Source organism: Eretmochelys imbricata, chromosome 4, assembly GCF_965152235.1.
Source record: "Eretmochelys imbricata isolate rEreImb1 chromosome 4, rEreImb1.hap1, whole genome shotgun sequence".
Lineage (NCBI taxonomy): Eukaryota > Metazoa > Chordata > Testudines > Cheloniidae > Eretmochelys > Eretmochelys imbricata.
This window is the reverse complement of record NC_135575.1, coordinates 43,713,035-43,730,461: the sequence shown is the minus strand read 5'-3', so window position 1 is coordinate 43,730,461 and position 17,427 is coordinate 43,713,035. Positions and strand designations below refer to the sequence as shown.

Sequence of the window (17,427 nt, the reverse complement as noted above, 5' to 3'; positions counted from 1 at the left end):
CCACATATGAAATACTTTCTTGGATAAAATAAAAGTACTTGAATGAGAATGGTCTTTTTACAGCGCACTCAAGACCTGACTGCTGTAGTAGCTGAGAAATTATCATTTTTTCAGAATTACCCTATGCAGAGTCATTAATGCCAACCTGAAGACGTGAAGGGTTCTTGAAATGGACTTCAGAGGTTAAAAGTGGGATTTTTAAAAGCACTTAAGTGAATTAGGGCAGCAAATCCCATTGACTTTCATTATGCTTCTAAACAACTCAGTACTTTTGAAAACTCCACCCTAATTTTTCTTTAAAATCAGCAATGAAAAAGTTATGCCCAAGATATAAAACATAAAAACATAAGAAAGGTCATACTGTGTCAGACCATAGGTCCATCTAGCCCAGTATCCTGTCTTCTGACAGTGGCCAATGCCAGGCGCCCCAGCAGGAATGAACAGAACAGGTAATCATCAAGTGATCCAGGCCCTGTCGCCCATTCCCAGCTTCTGGCAAACAGAGGCTAGGACAATGATCCCTGCCCATCCTGGCTAACAGTCATTGATGGACCTATCCTCCATGAACTTATCTATTTCTTTTTTGAACCCTGTTATAGTCTTAGCCTTCACAACATCCTCTGGCAAGGAGTTTCACAGGTTGACTGTGCATTGTGTGAAAAAATACTTCATTTTGTTTGTTTTAAATCTGCTGCCTATTAATTTTATTTGATGACCCCTAGTTCTTGTGTTATGAGAAGGAGTAAACAACACTTCTTTATTTATTTTCTCCATACCAGTCACGATTTTATAGACCTCTACCATTTCCCCCATTACTCATATTTTTTCCAAAGCTGAAAAGTCCCAGTCTTATTAATCTTTCCTCATATGGCAGACGCTCCATACCCCTAGGAATTTTTGTTGCCTTTTTCTGAACCTTTTCCAATTCCAATATATATTTTTCGAGATGGGGCAACCACATCTGTATGCAATATTCAAGATGTGGGTGTACCATGGATTTAAATAGAGGCAATATGATATTTTCTATCCCTTTCTTAATGATTCCCAACATTCTGTTTGCTTTTTTGACTGCCGCTGCACATGGAGTGGATGTTTTCAGAGAACTATCCACAATGACTCCAAGATCTCTTTCTTGAATGGCAACAGCTAATTTAGATCCCATCATTTTATACATACAGTTGGGAGTATGTTTTCCAAAGGGCATTACTTTGGATTTATCAGCATTGAATTTCACCTGCCATTTTGTTGCCCAGTCACCAAGTTTTGAGAGATCCTTTTTGTAGCTCTTCACAGTCTGCCTGGGACTTAACTATCTTGAGTAGTTTTGCATCATCTGCAAATTTTGCCTGTTTATCCCTTTTTCCAGATTATTTATGAATATGTTCAATAGGACTGCTCCCAGTACAGACCCCTGGGGGACACCACTATTTATCTCTCTTCATTCTGAAAACTGACCATTTATTCCTACCCTTTGTTTCCTATCTTTTAACCAGTTACCAGTCCATGAGAGGTCCTTCCTCCTTATCCCATGACTGCTCACTTTGCTTAAGAAACTTTGGTGAGGGACCTTTTCGAAGGCTTTCTGAAAATCTAAATATGCGATATCCACTGGATCCCCTTGTCCACATGCTTGTTGACCCCCTCAAAGAATTCTAGCAGATTGGTGAGGCATGATTTCCCTTTACAAAAATCATGTTGACTATTTCCCAACAAATTATGTTCACCTTTACTATATTTTTAACCAGTTTTGCACAGTACTGAAGTCAGGCATACTGGCCTGTAATTTCCAGGGTCACCTCTGGAGCCCTTTTTAAAAATTGGCGTCACATTAGCCTTCCTCCAGTCATTTGGTACAGAAGCTGATTTAAATGATAGGTTACAGACTACAGTTAGTAGTCCTGCAATTTCACATTTGAGATCCTTCAGAACTCTTGGGTGAATACCATCTGGTCCTGGTGACTTATTGCTGTTTAGTTTATCAATTTGTTCCAAAACCTCCTCTAATGACACCTCAATATGGGACAGTTCCTCAGATCTGTCACCTAAAAAGAATGGCCCAGGTTTGGGAATCTCCCTCACATCCTCAACCATGAAGACTGATGCAAAGAATTCATTTAGTTTCTCCACAATTTCCTTATCGTCCTTGAGTGTTCCTTTAGCATCTCGATCATAAGGTGGCCCCATTGGTTGTTTAGCAGGCTTCCTGCTTCTGATGTACTTAAAAAAAAATTTGCTATTACTTTGAGTCTTTGGCTAGCTGTTCTTCAAATTCTTTTTTGGCCTTCCTAATTATATTTTTACACTTCATTTGGCAGAGTTTATGCTCCTTTCTATTTTCCTCACTAGGATTTAACTTCCACTTTTTAAAGGATGCCTTTTTGCCTCTCACTGCTTCTTTTACTTTGCTGGTTAGCCATGGTAGCTCTTTTTTGGTTCTCTTAATATGCATTTTAATTTGGGGGTATATATTTAAGTTGAGCCTCTATTATGGTGTCTTTAAAAAGTTTCTATGCAGCTTGCAGGGGTTTTACTTTTGGTGCTGTAACTTTTATTTTCTGTTTAACTAACCTCATATTTGTGTAGTTCCCCTTTTTGAAATTAAATGCTACAGTGTTGGGCCACTGTAGTGTTTTCCCCGCCACAGGGATGTTAAATTTAATTATACTGTGGTCACTATTACCAAGTGCTCCAGCTATATTCACCTCCTGGACCTGATCCTGTGCTCCACTTAGGACTAAATCAAGAATTGCCTCTCCTCTTGTGGGTTCAAGGACTAGCTGCTTCATTTAAGGTGTCAAGAAACTTTACTTCCGTCCTGAGGGGATATGTACCCAGTCAATATGGGGATAGTTGAAATGCCCCATTTTTATTGAGTTTTTTATTTTAATAGCCTTTCTAATCTCCCTGAGCATTTCACAGTCACTATCACCGTCCTGGTCAGATGGTCGGTAATATATCCCTCCTGCTATCTTATTATTTGAGCATGGAATTACTATCCATAGAGATTCTATGGCACAGTTTGGTTCATTTAAAATTTTTACTTCATTTGATTCTACGCTTTCTTTCACATATAGTGCCACTCCCACACCAGCACGACCTGTTCTATCCTTCCGATATATTTTATACCCTGGTTTTACCGTGTCCCATTGATTATCCTCATTTCAACAAGTTTCTGTAATGCCTATTGTATCAATATCCTCATTTAATACAAGGCACTCCAGTTCACCAATCTTATTATTTAGACTTCTAGCATTGGTATATAAGCACTTTAAAAACTTGTCACTTTTTAGCTGTCTCCCATTATATGATGTAATTGAATGAAACTTTTTTTCATTTGACTGTTTCTCATCAAATCCTACCTGTATTTTATCATCTTCCATCCTCTGCTCCTTACATACCTTGAAAAGACCCACCACTTTGGATCCTTTACCTGACCAAAGAGTAGGTAACTCACCTCAACAACCATGCCTCCATCACTGAGCAAGTTAAAATATGAACACAGGTTTCAGAGTAGCAACCGTGTTAGTCTGTATCCGCAAAAAGAAAAGGAGTACTTGTGGCACTTTAGAGACTAACAAATTTATGCTCAAATAAATTTGTTAGTCTCTAAGGTGCCACAAGTATTCCTTTTCTTTTTAAAATATGAAGTGTGCTTTAAGAGAGCAAATATTCTCGGTGATACTAAAAATTAGAGGTTTCATGTTCCCAGCAATGCAGCATGCTGTACATAGAAGTTCTTTCCTTTAGGTACTTCAGGATATTGTTTACTATCTATACTCCTTACGATCTGCACAGTCTCACACTCCTATTAGGTAGTCAATCACAACCATTTCACAATTGGGTAAATGGCATACATCCAAAAGGAATATCAAATATGTGATTCTTCTCAACATTTTTTTCTTAAATGGCCAGATTCTCACCTTTATGCAACTTGTACCTTACTCTGTAAACAGTCCCACTGACTTCAGTGGAATTACTCTCAGAGTAAAGTGCTATCCAAAGTAAGGAATGGTGGTAGAATCTAGGCTTGTAATGTAAGGCAAAAGGCCAAACCTGTAAGTATTTGTTGGGATTCCATCAAGCATTTGCCTGTTCCCACCAATAATCCTAATTTACAGAACAACCTTTTCCTCCTTATTAATTCCCTACCCTAATCTGAAGGGAAACATTGAGGAAGAGTTAGTTTACAATATCCCTTAGCTCCAAGTCTCCCCCAAAAAATCATTACAGTTTTATTACATACAGAAAATGGCACAACTGTGGAGGGTTTTTTTTTTTTAAATGACTTGTGTAAATTTACTACAGATACAGAAATTTGACAGCATCAGAACTACATTCATTATATAGGAATACAATGTATTGATTTAAAAAAAATCTAAGTGTTCTGCTTATTATCTTTGTGAAGAATTGTCCTTAAATTCTGGAGTACATGCATAGCAGCTAATGCTGAGCCTACTATTAGGCCTAAACTACTGGTCAGAGGCCCTTTAATTTCATATTTTGACTGTTATATACTTAGTTGTCTACCATGTACAATTAACAGCCTGAGCAGCAATATCAATGGAGGCTTCATTACAATTTCCAAATAGGAAATGATATTCAAGATTAATATTAAAAATGCAATTCAGTTTAATACCTTTGCCTGTCAGCCCATGGTCCATAGTTGAAATCTGTTCCTTTCCCACATACAATGTCTAATCCCCAACATGGAGGCAGATCTTGCAGTTTACTGTCTTCATCAGTTGTTTCTCCATCGTTATTTTCCTCTGTCTCCTCTGGTACAAGACCTGTAGTTTGTAATACAGTAAACATTACTCCAGGAAGGTGTTTCCAATTATGAAGAATTTTTGCAGACCACTACACAATTCAAGTATGCAGATGTCAGTTTCATTCAAGATCACTGCAGGACGCAAGAGTCAAACCATCCTTCATGTAGACTAAAGAGAAAGGAAATGACTGAAAGCAAGAGTCCAAGGAATTTTTCCAAAGCACTCAATGACAGCTAACTTTGCTCCACTGAAGTCAGTAAAGGCCACAGAACCGACACTACATAATTTTAGCGGTAAAACCTGACTTCTGTCAGCACAGCTTTGCACGTGGCACTGCCTTTTCAGTCCTGCTGACAAAACCCTCAGCTACTGTGGGTCAAGTTAAATCATCTTCCTAAGCAGCAGAAATCTTCTACTGACACTCTTATGCTGGTTCAATGCTTGTGTGAACACTGTATTAACTGCACCTACAGCAATATTGCCACAATGACACTGTACCGTGACTGCTCTCTGCTCAAATTTTTGAACTCTTCTGCTTAATGGTCACAGTGCCCCCTTTGAAATATCCAGAGTGTTTTGGAAATGCCTCTGTTCTTGCTAGCTCACTTTTGCAAACACACAGGTATGGCTCCATGTAAAGCTACAGCTAAAACGCCAGCGAACTTTAGTGCTGCTGCCTACTACAGGAAAGTAGTCTTGGATGTCCTCAGCAAGTGAGGAGAGGAGCAATGGAAGTATAACTACAGAATTCACACAGCAACATTGCAAAGGAGATGCAGAAACTGAAATATGACAGGGATGAGTACCAACGCTAGGCAATGGAGAAGGAACTGCAGCAGTCCTAACAAAAGTCAGTGGAGGAAAACAAAAAATTTGGTGCTGCCCTTCAGAGCTGCCACTCTATGCAGAACTAGATGCCATAACGAGTGGGGACCCCAGCAACTAGTGACTAATAGTGAATTCTTCGTAATGTCCTCAGGAGGGTACACCAGAACCACACATTGATGAAAAGCTCACTAAGGAGTGAGACATGAGTCCACATATACCCAAGAAGCTCTGAGACCCAGCCAAACTCAGAGAGAGCCCCCTGAAAAATGGACTAGAGTAGGTTTAATTTACTACCCCCTATACTGCACATGGTTTTTAAAACAAAAACTTTCTTCACCGCCCCCGACGCTTCACTATCGCCTATCCGTTCTTCACACACCCCTCAAAATGGCAAACAACTGCAAGTGGGCAGGGAAAAAAGGAATTAGATTTTAAAGTAGCCGATTTGTTTTAAGAGTGCAGAGTAGCATTAACAGGCGAAAAACAACAAAGAATACTTTAGTCAACCAAAAAACGTTCTCATATAAATACATTAGCAGGACTTCGATGCATTCAAAATAAAAAAACTTTTTCAGGAAGAAAAAAAATTTCCAGTACAATAAAAATAAAGTAAGGCAAATATAATTCAATCCATTCAAAAACAAAAATGCATTCAAATTAAATACATCAAACATACAGAAGAATGCTTGCAAACAATCCAGTAACTGAGCACTGAGACTACATGAATTCTGAGCTACTGTGCAAGATTTTACTCTTTCCCCACAAAATAATTGATTCATGTGCCCCTTCCAGGCAGAGGTCCCAAGCGGATACATCTGGTTCGGCATCGGAGCAGCCAGGGGAGACGTAAACCACCGCCTTGGGGGTCAGGAATAGGCGTACATACAAGACATTGTTCCTCTTGCTCACTATCACGGTATGGCCGCAACCAGGGAGGGATAGGGCTGGGGACACTCCAGCCGGTGGCTCCTAACATGCACTGTGTTCCAACTGCTAGTCCTGGTTGGTCTGGTGCGGGGGAGGGATCTCCTCTGCCCCTGCACGAGCCACTCCTGGGGCCAGGTTAGACCCACCCACAGGAACTTCCCCTAGTTGCAAGAAGCTCTGCCCTGGACCCTGCTTTCTGCCCCCATCACTCCCCAACGATAGGGGGAGGTGTCACTGTATGGGGAGCTGCCCCTCCCGTCTGCACAACCCCTATGCATCCAGATGCCCTTACACACCAATACATCCCTACCCACCCCGCTGAGTCCCGCCCCCTCCATCCAGACCCCAACCTCACTAAGCCCCAACCAGCTGCACCCAGACTTCCACCCCACCAAGTCCCACTTCACCAGCACCCAGAACCCTCCTTCCCCTGCCGCTGAGCCCTGCTTAGGCCACATCTCCCCCATACCCAGATCCCCCTGCTGAGCCCAACCACTTTCATCTGGACCCTTCCCCCTACAGAGCCCCAGTCCCCTGCACCCAGACCCCCCACAGAGCCACCCACACCTAGATTGCCCCACACAGAACCCTCTTATCCCATACATGGTTCCCCCACATTAAGCCCCTCCACACTTGGATCCTGCCAAGTTAAGTCTGCTTGCCCCACACCTGGATCTGGGAACAGGACTGGGCATGAACATGAGTTTCTGTCCCTCTCGCTTGCTATCACAGTGCACCTGACATGGAGGGCCCAGATGTGTTTCTGAGGCGAGCTCAGGCCTTGCACTGTATCAGGGTCAGGTGCAGCCTCACTGCCAAGTCTGTGTCCCAGAAGGAGATGGACGGTCTGCAGGGTGATCCCCCTACCTCTGTGCAGTCAGTGGCCTGAGCTTCCCACTGCCATGCTGGAGCCTCCACTCCCATTTCCTTTCTAATCTATTGTCTAGAACAATTTCATTTCTACTCCAGTGACTCTACAGTGACATGCTGAGAACTACTTAGCCATGCCATTCACTAAGGATGGAAGCTGGCAAAGATTAGCTTCAATGGGGATACTCAGGTGCTGTACTTTATGCACATATTTAAGTGCTGTGCCAGATCATGCCCTAACTTCACTCCTGAAGATGTACTGCTTTTTAGGGTATGTCTACACAGCAAAGAAAAACCCATGGCTGGCCTGTTGGGGGAGAGGGGGGGCGTCCCGTCGTTCCAGCTCTAGTCCAAGCCCAGAAGCCTGAACAGCAATGAAACTGAAAGCCCCACAGGCTGAGCCCTGTAAGCCCAAGTTGGCTGGCATGGACCTGCCGTGGGTTTTAAAGTCTTCTCTGCTTGGCATACATGGAAATATTAGTATTGCTATCAGCTCTGTGGAGCCATATAGATGAGATAATATGTCTAGTAAGAAACCTATTTGTCAAAAAACATTTCCTGAATCATCTTTGTTGTCTGTACTTGCTGACACGTATTTTGAACTAAATTACCAAAATAACTGAAAATGGTATGATTATATTGTGCTATTTTGACAAATAAAATATGCAGAATTTTAAAATATTGTGTGCAGAATTTTTAACTTTTTGATACTAAATTCCCTAAAGAGTAAACCTTTCGGAGCACCAATCACCACCCACTTCTCTACTGTCAAAACAGCCCTCGTTTTGGGGTCTCTGTGCTGAAGTGATGGTGTGAGCCTGGCACACAACTCCAGGAATGTGGCCTTTCACATATGAAAATTCTAAAGCCACTACTGATCATCTAGATTTACATCACGAGCCAATCCCACCATTCGGTGCTCATTTCACAGGCCCAGAAACTGCTGCTCCATAGTGTGCAGCTGGTCAGTGAGTGCCTGCAGCAGCTGGTGACTTTTATTCACTTTCCACATTATCCACACCTCTTCAGTTTTCTCATTTTCTCTACTGCAGACCCAGCTGTGATAGTACTTGTAGCTCCATAAGTACAGAACAATCAGCTGCTCTGTCTCTAAAACAGACAAGCCAGCTCTGCTGATCTGTTCCGTATCCATGACTCTGACAGCGAGATGGAAAACCAGCATGAGGAAGAGAAGATTATGGGATGTAACAGAGGGAACTGTGGGAATTTGATCCTCCAACTCCCACAATTGCCTGAGAAGAGCACTGGCAGTCCACAATGCACTGCCAAAAGATTTCTTAGAAGGAAATGCACTGAATTATGGCTCTGGGAACACTGGGATATGTAATCACCATGCTGCCCTTCTTTTGCCAATACAACCTGTCAGCGTGAGGGCGTGCTGCACCAGCAAAGATAGTCAAATGTGAATACAAACTAGCGATAGCAATGTCCGCAGCTGTATGCTGGTAGAAATTTTTCTAGTAAAACCTTCCAATTAAATATGGTTGGATTTTTGCCATTTACTTCAATGTGGGCAGAGATAGGCCAACAATGAGCAATTTTGAAAATCCTATCCCTTGTGTTCAAGACCCCTTAGGCCAAAGTTTTCTAACCTGTGTGCCTCAAGTTAAGCTCATAAAGCTATATTAAAGACTTGTCTACTTGGGGAAAAAATGACCAGTTATACCGGTCTAGTTATAAACTCCTTCCGAAGTGACAAAAGCTATGCCAAAAACAACCTACTATCCCAAAATAAGAGCATCTACACAGGAGGCTACAGTGGTATTATATTGGATTAAATTCACCCCTTAGGTCATACTGAGAAAATTTCCCTGTGTACACAAGACCTTATACACCAACGTAGGACTGGACTGATTTTCAAAAACATCTGCAGTTCCCACTGATTTCACCAGGAGTTAGGTTTGCTTAACATGGTTTTACAAATCAGGTGATTTCTATGTAGATGCTTAAATATAGTTTTAAGTAGTTTAATGGTAGGCACTGAAAATTTGGCATTTTTAGAAGTGTGTGAGGAGAGTTTGGCACCAAACTCCCATTGATGCCATTCTGAAAATCCCACCTCCAGAGTCTTACCTTCTTCAGACTTGCAGAGAGAAGCCTGGATATTGGGTTTATCTAAATGTTGACAATATTCATTGTAAAGCACAACAGCTAATATATACTGTTAAAAACATTGTTTTGACTCAAAATATAAAACAGTACTCTTTTCCATTTATGTCAGTGGAACCTGCCCACCTGTTCATTTCAATGACAACAACATGAAAATTTAGTAGATAACACTTAAGAGGGCAGAGACATTCCATACACTTTCTTGCGACATTTTTATGGTCTCACATCCTGTGCTAACTCTTCCAAGCTGAAGATCAAAAGAATTCTTTCAGCATTCCAGACAGACAATAGTAAGACATTAAAACTAATGATATAGTAAGTCCTGATAAATAAATAGTACACAAATTATGTAAACAACACTATTATTTAACAGAAGATACCTGGTTCATCCATGTAATAGTAGATGTCAACATCATTGGACTGCATTACAACAAAGCCTTCTCCCATTAACCTTGGTGGTCTGTTGTAGGGGGAAAAAGGGTTAGGTCAATAATGAAATGTATCCTAGAAGAAATTAACTTAAGAATTTAAATAAAGCTAAATTTGAATTTTTGGGTATCCTGAAAAAGAGAGCGCAGGTCATGCTCAGCTGTAAGCTCAGAAGTAATTTAAGTACTTAAACAATCTTAGAAAAAAATAGATAAACTTTCCATAAGTAGTAACTAATCCACTTTTAGAAAGGCATTTGTACAGAAAATATCTTTTTGGCTGCCAATGGCCTAATGATAGTACTATAAAATATCCTCCAGGTTACCCATATCTGAGGAAAGCCTCAGGTCTGTTACTAATCAGTTCCTTTCAGAGCCTCCAATATTGTAGGAATAGTGCAGCAGGTTCAGTGGCTGACCTCTCTGCTAATGCAGAGTAATTCTAATAAGTATTTTGTGGTTCCATAGTAGTTTCCAAGTCATGATCTCAAAGCATTTTACAGACATTAATGAATTAAACCTCAAAAACTTTCTATAAAGCAGATAAGTATCCCATTATATAGGTGGGGAAACTCAGAAAACAGAGAAGTTGCTTAAAGCCACAGTCTATAGCAGAAACAAAAAGCATAGGGGTCAGATTCTGTGCTGTGCCTTTAGGAGATGCAGCACAGAACTCTCAACCCCTAACAAGTGAGGGCTATGGTGGTTTTAAGTTATCTATGCAATCTCCCAATCGTGGGCTGCTCCAGAGGCTGCATAGGTCCCTACTGTAACTTAGCCAGGCCCTCAGGATTGTCTAAATGACAGCAGTCTCCATATGCAGCCCTACGGGCTCCATTATTGCCCGGAATCACTGCATGTGCACCCCCAACATAGCCTCCTCATACTCACCACACCCTCTTCACCAGGTCTTGCAAGGAGGTCATCAGGAAGCAGCCTCATGACTGTATTCTGCAGCATCAGCCCCAAGAGAATCCCTTCCCTGACTGAACATAGGTCCTTTAGGACCCCTTTATGTTGCTCTGGCCCTTTTTATCCAGCCTCAAGGGGCTGGCCCAGGAGAAAGGATTTCACCCCAGACCTTGATTTCCAGCCTCGGGTTTTAACCATGATATCACCACAACAGATGTATTTGGGAAGCAGCGGAGGAGAAAAGAAAAAATATATAGTATATAGCTTTTTACATTATTTGAAGTTTCAGAATGAGGGACAACAGAGGCCTTAGGAGAAGGCAAATTGTTAACACACCAGTGCAACGAGTAGTGCAGTGAGATCTCACACTTAGTGCAGCATTCAGAAAGTTCACATGAGTAAGAGCATTTCTTACCACACAAAGCATAAGCGATTTCTGAAAATAAACCTAATTTTTGGTATTTAAGTCTCTTTTCATTGGTCATTACTGTTTTTTCTGAATAAGGACATGTCAAGGTTCCTTCCCCACTCTGAACTCTAGGGTACAGATGTGGGGACCTGCATGAAAGACCCCCTAAGCTTATTCTTACCAGCTTAGGTTAAACACTGCCACCACCAAAGTGTTACACAAAGAACAGGGGAAGTGCCCACTTGGAAATGTCTCCCACCCAAAATATCCCCCCAAGCACTACACCCCCTTTCCTGGGGAAGGCTTGATAAAAATCCTCACCAATTTGCATAGGTGAACACAGACCCAAACCCTTGGATCTTAAGAACAGTGAAAAGCAATCAGGTTCTTAAAAGAAGAATTTTAATTAAAGTAAAAGAATCACCTCCGTAAAATCAGAATGGTAAATACCTTATAGGGTAATCAGATTCAAAACATAGAGAATCCCTCTAGGCAAAACCTTAAGTTACAAAAAGATACAAAAACAGGAATATACATTCCATTCAGCACAACTTATTTTATCAGCCATTTAAACAAAACAGAATCTAACTCATCTCTAACTAGATTGCTTACTGACTTTTTACAGGAGTTCTGACCTGCATTCCTGCTCTGGTCCCGGCAAAAGCATCATACAGACAGAGAGAACCCTTTGTTGTCCCCCCCCGTCCCCCCCCTCCAGCTTTGAAAGTATCTTATTTCCTCATTGGTCATTTTGGTCAGGTGCCAGTAAGGTTATCTTAGCTTTTCAACCCTTTACAGGTGAAAGGGTTTTTCCTCTGGCCGGGAGGGATTTAGAAGTGTTTACCCTTCCCTTTATATTTATGACAGGACATCATTGGTGTCACTGGTAGTATGGAAACATAATATCTGATTGTAAACTATCATAGTAATAAAACATTAACAGAAAAATAGTTATGTGCTTTGTTACAATACAAAATATAAAACCATTTAAATAACCTGCACCATTTTAAAAGTTCAGACGTTAATAAGAAACCATTCTATAGTCTTTTTTTCTTTTAAATCAGTTCTCAAAATGCAGGCCAGTTAAAATATTTTAAATTAAAGCAACTTGAAGGATGATTTAACAAACGTATTGAAATATCAGGTTCAGTTTGAGATACTTATGCTCACACAAAGAGAGACTTGTATGTTACCTTATTCCATAATCAACTAATGAAGCCCCACTTTTAATTTCCATTTACTTAGCAACTCTTTAACATTCTCCTTGTCCTATATTCAATTCTTTTATTTGTTAATTGTTTTCCTACAAAAATAGCATTCAGAGCCACAGGGACAGATCATCTTCAGTAATTAGACCATTAGTATAATAGTGTATGTCCAAATCTGGTATTTTTCCTGTAACTTTATAGGAGGAGTCATGAAGTAAGATTATCTGATAAAACACTGTTACCTTGACACGGCTGTACTATATACCCTTTCTAAAAGGACATAAATGAAACATAGGAAAATGAATACTTTCATTAAAAAACTGGTGACAAGAACAAATCTATATTCCTAGTTTTCTTAATCCCATGCATCTTTAGAACATTAGAATTCCTATGGTTAATTACAACCTTATACGATGTCTCTTTTGTTTGGAATACATAGATCTATTTAGCACAAGCCATTTCAGATGCAGGGTAATCTGGCCATTTACACCCTAGAGGGGGAAATATGAAATTATTTTCCTTACAGCTACACCATCATAAACAGAAACCACCAGAGTTAAAGATGCATTACCATTTCTATTAATTTATAATTTTCCAGAGCTTTCACTTTTGAGGCTAAAATTTTCATGAATTGGGCTCTGCCTCTAGATGACTTAAATCAAATTTTGTTCATAAGAGAGAGGAAAGGGAAAGGAGGATACCTTCACCTTCAGTAGCCCACAGATGTGGTGGTCTGGGATAGAAAGATTGAGTATGGTATCGAAATAGCCTTAATGGAAGAAAGCACCTTTGAACATTCTGATTAAAATTAGTTTGGTTTTCACTGAACTATGACACTTTGAAAATGGCATGTCACACATATGCACACACTTTGCAGATGAGATTTTTGCAGACAGCTAAGACGACAATACTGTGCATGCAGGCATGGCTCACTTTGCCACACACTGACGAATGTAGTAGGTACGGCCTCCTGTTTCAGGTGTACACAGGCTTGAGACCAGAATGCTTCACTCCCCTTAAGGTGGCTGTTAAAGGAGATCTGCTACAGTGAATTTTCCGAAGTGCACAGATAAGCGCTCTCCTTTGCCAGATCTGCAGGAAAGAACCTCTGCAAACACACCACTTAGGATCAAAAAAGTGAACTTAGAGGTGCACACATATGAATTAGACTAAATGCAAGGAATGAAGTTAACTGCAAAGGTCATTTAGCTGCAGACATATGTGGCCAATATATGCCAGCAATTTTTCATCATTTCTCTGTGTTTATTTAAACTGAAGTACGTTGTATAAGTATAGTTTACCGTGTCTTTCTCACATATGGTATTCCTAGATTCGTATCTGGCACACATAGTAGAGTTGCCAGGTGTCCAGTTTTCGGCGGAACGCCCGGTCAACAAAGGACCGTGGTGGATCCAGTCAGCACCACTGACTGGGCTGTTAAAAGTCCAGTTGGTGTGGGCTGGCAGGCTCCCTACCTGGTTCCGCATGGCTCCTTGGAAGCAGCAACATGTCCCTCGGCTATTAGGCAGCCACGGGGGTTCTGTATACTGCCCCCGCCCCGTCCCAAGTGCCGTCTCCTCAGTGCCCATTGGCCAGGAACCATGGCCAATGGAATTGCAGGGGCAGCGCCTACAGGCAGAGGCAGTGCGCAGCACCATCTGGCCACACCTCCGCCTAGGAGTCGAGGAACATGTTGCCACTTGCGGGGAGCCAGCTGAGGTGAGCGCCGCCCAGAGCCCGCACTCCGAAACCCCTCCCACACCCGAACCCCTTGCCCCAGCCCTGAGTCTCCTCCCACACCAAAACTTCCTCCCAGAGCCCGTAATCCTCACCCCCTGCCACGCCCCAACCCCCAGCCCTGAGCTCTCTCCCGCACCTAAATTCCCTCCCGGAGTCCACACCCCGAACCCCTCATCCCCAACCCCATCCCAGAGCCCGCACCCCAACCCTCTGCCCCAGCCTAGTGAAAATGAGCAAGTGAGTGAGGATGGGGGAGAGCGAGCGACAGAGGGAGGAGGGATGGAGTGAGCAGGAGGTGAAGCCTCAGAGAAGAGGTGGGATCTCAGGAAAGAGCAGGAAAGGCAGCAGGGCAAGAGCGTTCAGTTTTGTGCAATTAGAAAGCTGACAACCCTAACACATAGTAGTACACTTGTATCTAAGGCTATAAAAAAAACATGCTTGATAAAGTTATGTTTGTGTAATCAGAACTACCGTAATGCATATACACATAAAGGGGCATGTGAAACTAAAACTTTTGCGTATTCTGAATGAGCATTTAACTTTACAACCTTAGTGTTTTCACTTTTAAGTTTAAGAATTAAGTTTAAGAATTAAACTTTAAGAATTTTGAGAAGTGCCCACTTGAGAAAAGAGTCTACCAAAAAATGACACACATATTTCAGTAACTTCATGTCTGACAAATCCATAAAAGCCATTTGAAGTGGGAAGGGGGGAGGGAAGAGAGACATAAAGAGATGCACATAGAAAAGCTATACCAGCTGACAGAAGGAATAAATAAGAGAAGGGGGCCAATTACGGGCCAACTCCTCCTCTCTCCCACTTAAGCCAAATACCACCATCCCCATCTCCTTTACCTCTACACTCTGTTCCATTTTCAGGAGAAAAAACAGAACAACTTACAATAAAACGGCAGCACATGAGAAGACTGCATTTATGCTTCTATGTTTCTTTTTATTTTGCTCTCTGTCCTATTCCTTTCCTGCATTTTCTTCCCTGCATCTGCAAGTTGAAGTCGTCCCTTCTTGTTTTTTCTCTTCTCCATTTGTATTTTTACTTGTTCTTCCTGAATCCACCTGGATTTTCTCTCATTTTCTATGCCTCTCTTTTTTCCTTTCAGTATGTCTTTTCTCCTCTCACTGATTACATACCCTATGAAACAGGATCTCTTTTGCACCCGTGCCCTGCCAGAATCTGGTCTTCTGTTGCAGGAGAGTTGAGAAACACAGTAGCTGACTCAGGCCAGATAAGTAGCCACCTGCATATAGAAATAGTGTGGCTGAGTTTCCTGTAGGATCACTACTCACAGTGCTACTCAAGTCAGAAACAGTCTATTTTTCCATATCAAGCCAGCTCTAGGTATCCATTAGTTTTGCAGTGAGGAGGCAGTTTTGGATGTCAGCCTGCATTAACTTAACCAAAGGGAACAAAGGAGGATCCTTAGTGGAAACAGGGGAACAAGCTAATAACTTGAATATGTTAATCCTATTTTGCATTAATCTTGTTAGTTTATTTTTAGTACCAGCTGAAGAAAATTCCTTGGTTATTTTCTGAGAGAATTTGAAGTTAGCTACTCTCTATTTATTCTCCCTCACAGAGGAATTTCTCAGCCTTCTCCTATACTCAGAAACAACAAGGCTGAACATGTGTGTTTCATACACACAGAAACTCGGGAATACTTTATAAACCAAAAGATTATTATACACATACAACGCAGACAGATAATTCATTCTTGGAGTCAGGGTTGTAAATACATACAAGGACAGAAAGCCAAATATTTCGAAGTTAAAGCTACACAAACTCCTGAATATTTGAAAGTACAGAAATGATGAATTACAGTTGTTGCAGTTATCTTAACTCTACCCCAGTGCCCCACCACAATATGAACCATCCTAAAACAAAAACGTCTTTCATACAATTAGCATTTCAAGAAACTCTTAATTCAGTCAGAACCTCTGTACGTTGTGACATTCTTTTTCATGAGCCTAGGCTAAAGTGAAATCAAAAATTTTCAGCTTTAAAAAATAAATAAAACCCTCCCCAAACAGGCTGGGATCTATAAAGAACAAGCCATAAACTGAAATACAATTTTTTCCTGATAATTATATTCACAGTATTGCAATGAGCAGTCACTGAAAGAATCACTAGTTGAGCATCAGTCCAGTAAGATATAAGGCTATCAGGCACTATTTTAAGAGTATTAAAAATCCTTAAACTTTCATCTTCACTGAGGGTACCTAACTAGATCAGGGTATCAATCCCTAGCTACATAGGCTTCAGTACTGGTCTAGAACGATACTGAAGGAATGTCTAAAGGATTCCATCTTTTTAAAGGTTTTTTGGAGAAAAACATTGCTTTCAAACAGTGTTCCCATGACAAGAATTAGGGTTGGATTAACTGAACATTTAGGATACAGTTAGCTATACAAAAAGGCATATCTCCATATCTTTCAAACAGTGTTCCCATGACAAGAATTAGGGTTGGATTAACTGAACATTTAGGATACAGTTAGCTATACAAAAAGGCATATCTCCATATCCCTCCACAATGAGAGTCCCTGTTTGACCATGTGTCTTTTCAGGAATCAAACACGAGACACCAAAATAAAACAATATTTACAGAAGGGCAATGCTGTAAGTGACGGTGTGAAGCTAAGCAGCGCAAAACTCAGGAAGGATTTCCTGCCAACATTCTCTAGTTTTTGATGGCTCAACAAAAAAAAACCTAATCACCTTAATCTGGACTGTTGGCAGTTCTAGTTCCAGAGTAGGTAAAAAGGATGAAGGTTTTTTTAACATTAAAAGGACATCTTATATTGTATCTTCAAAAGTTAAAAAGAAACTTATTTCTGACTTATGTATGATAGTAGACTCTTAACTTACACTTACCTCAACTAAGACCAGCATGCTGAAGTTCAAAAATTTACTCCTCAATTCAATGAGGCATCCTCCAGAAAATGCTGGATGGTGTGTATATGTATGACTAATCATATATAGAATAAGACCAGACAAACACACACTATTTTCCAGGGATATTACACGGAATTTACCTTCTGTTGAGCAAACAACATTTTTAAGACCTGAAAATGAAACAGCTTTGCCTTAAAGGGTCTGTTTGCACATAAAATATTGCTAGAGAAAATCTACTTAAGGACCCTTGTCACGGTAGACAGAATTTTGTGCTTGTCTACATGTTCATACTGTTTCAC

At 40.9% G+C, this 17,427-nt stretch overlaps 1 protein-coding gene across 2 annotated transcripts in view; it reads right to left on the bottom strand.

The window, feature by feature from the left end:
* The window catches only part of BLTP1 (bridge-like lipid transfer protein family member 1), a 244,078-nt gene that overhangs the window by 174,363 nt on the left and 52,288 nt on the right, over window positions 1–17,427 (bottom strand). For both annotated transcript variants that reach the window (XM_077815193.1, XM_077815194.1), the window contains exons 10-11: window positions 9,905–9,984; window positions 4,637–4,787 (exon numbers count right to left, since the gene is read on the bottom strand). In XM_077815193.1, the coding sequence (XP_077671319.1) occupies window positions 4,637–4,787; window positions 9,905–9,984 (231 nt within the window). The remainder of the gene's footprint in view (window positions 1–4,636; window positions 4,788–9,904; window positions 9,985–17,427) is intronic.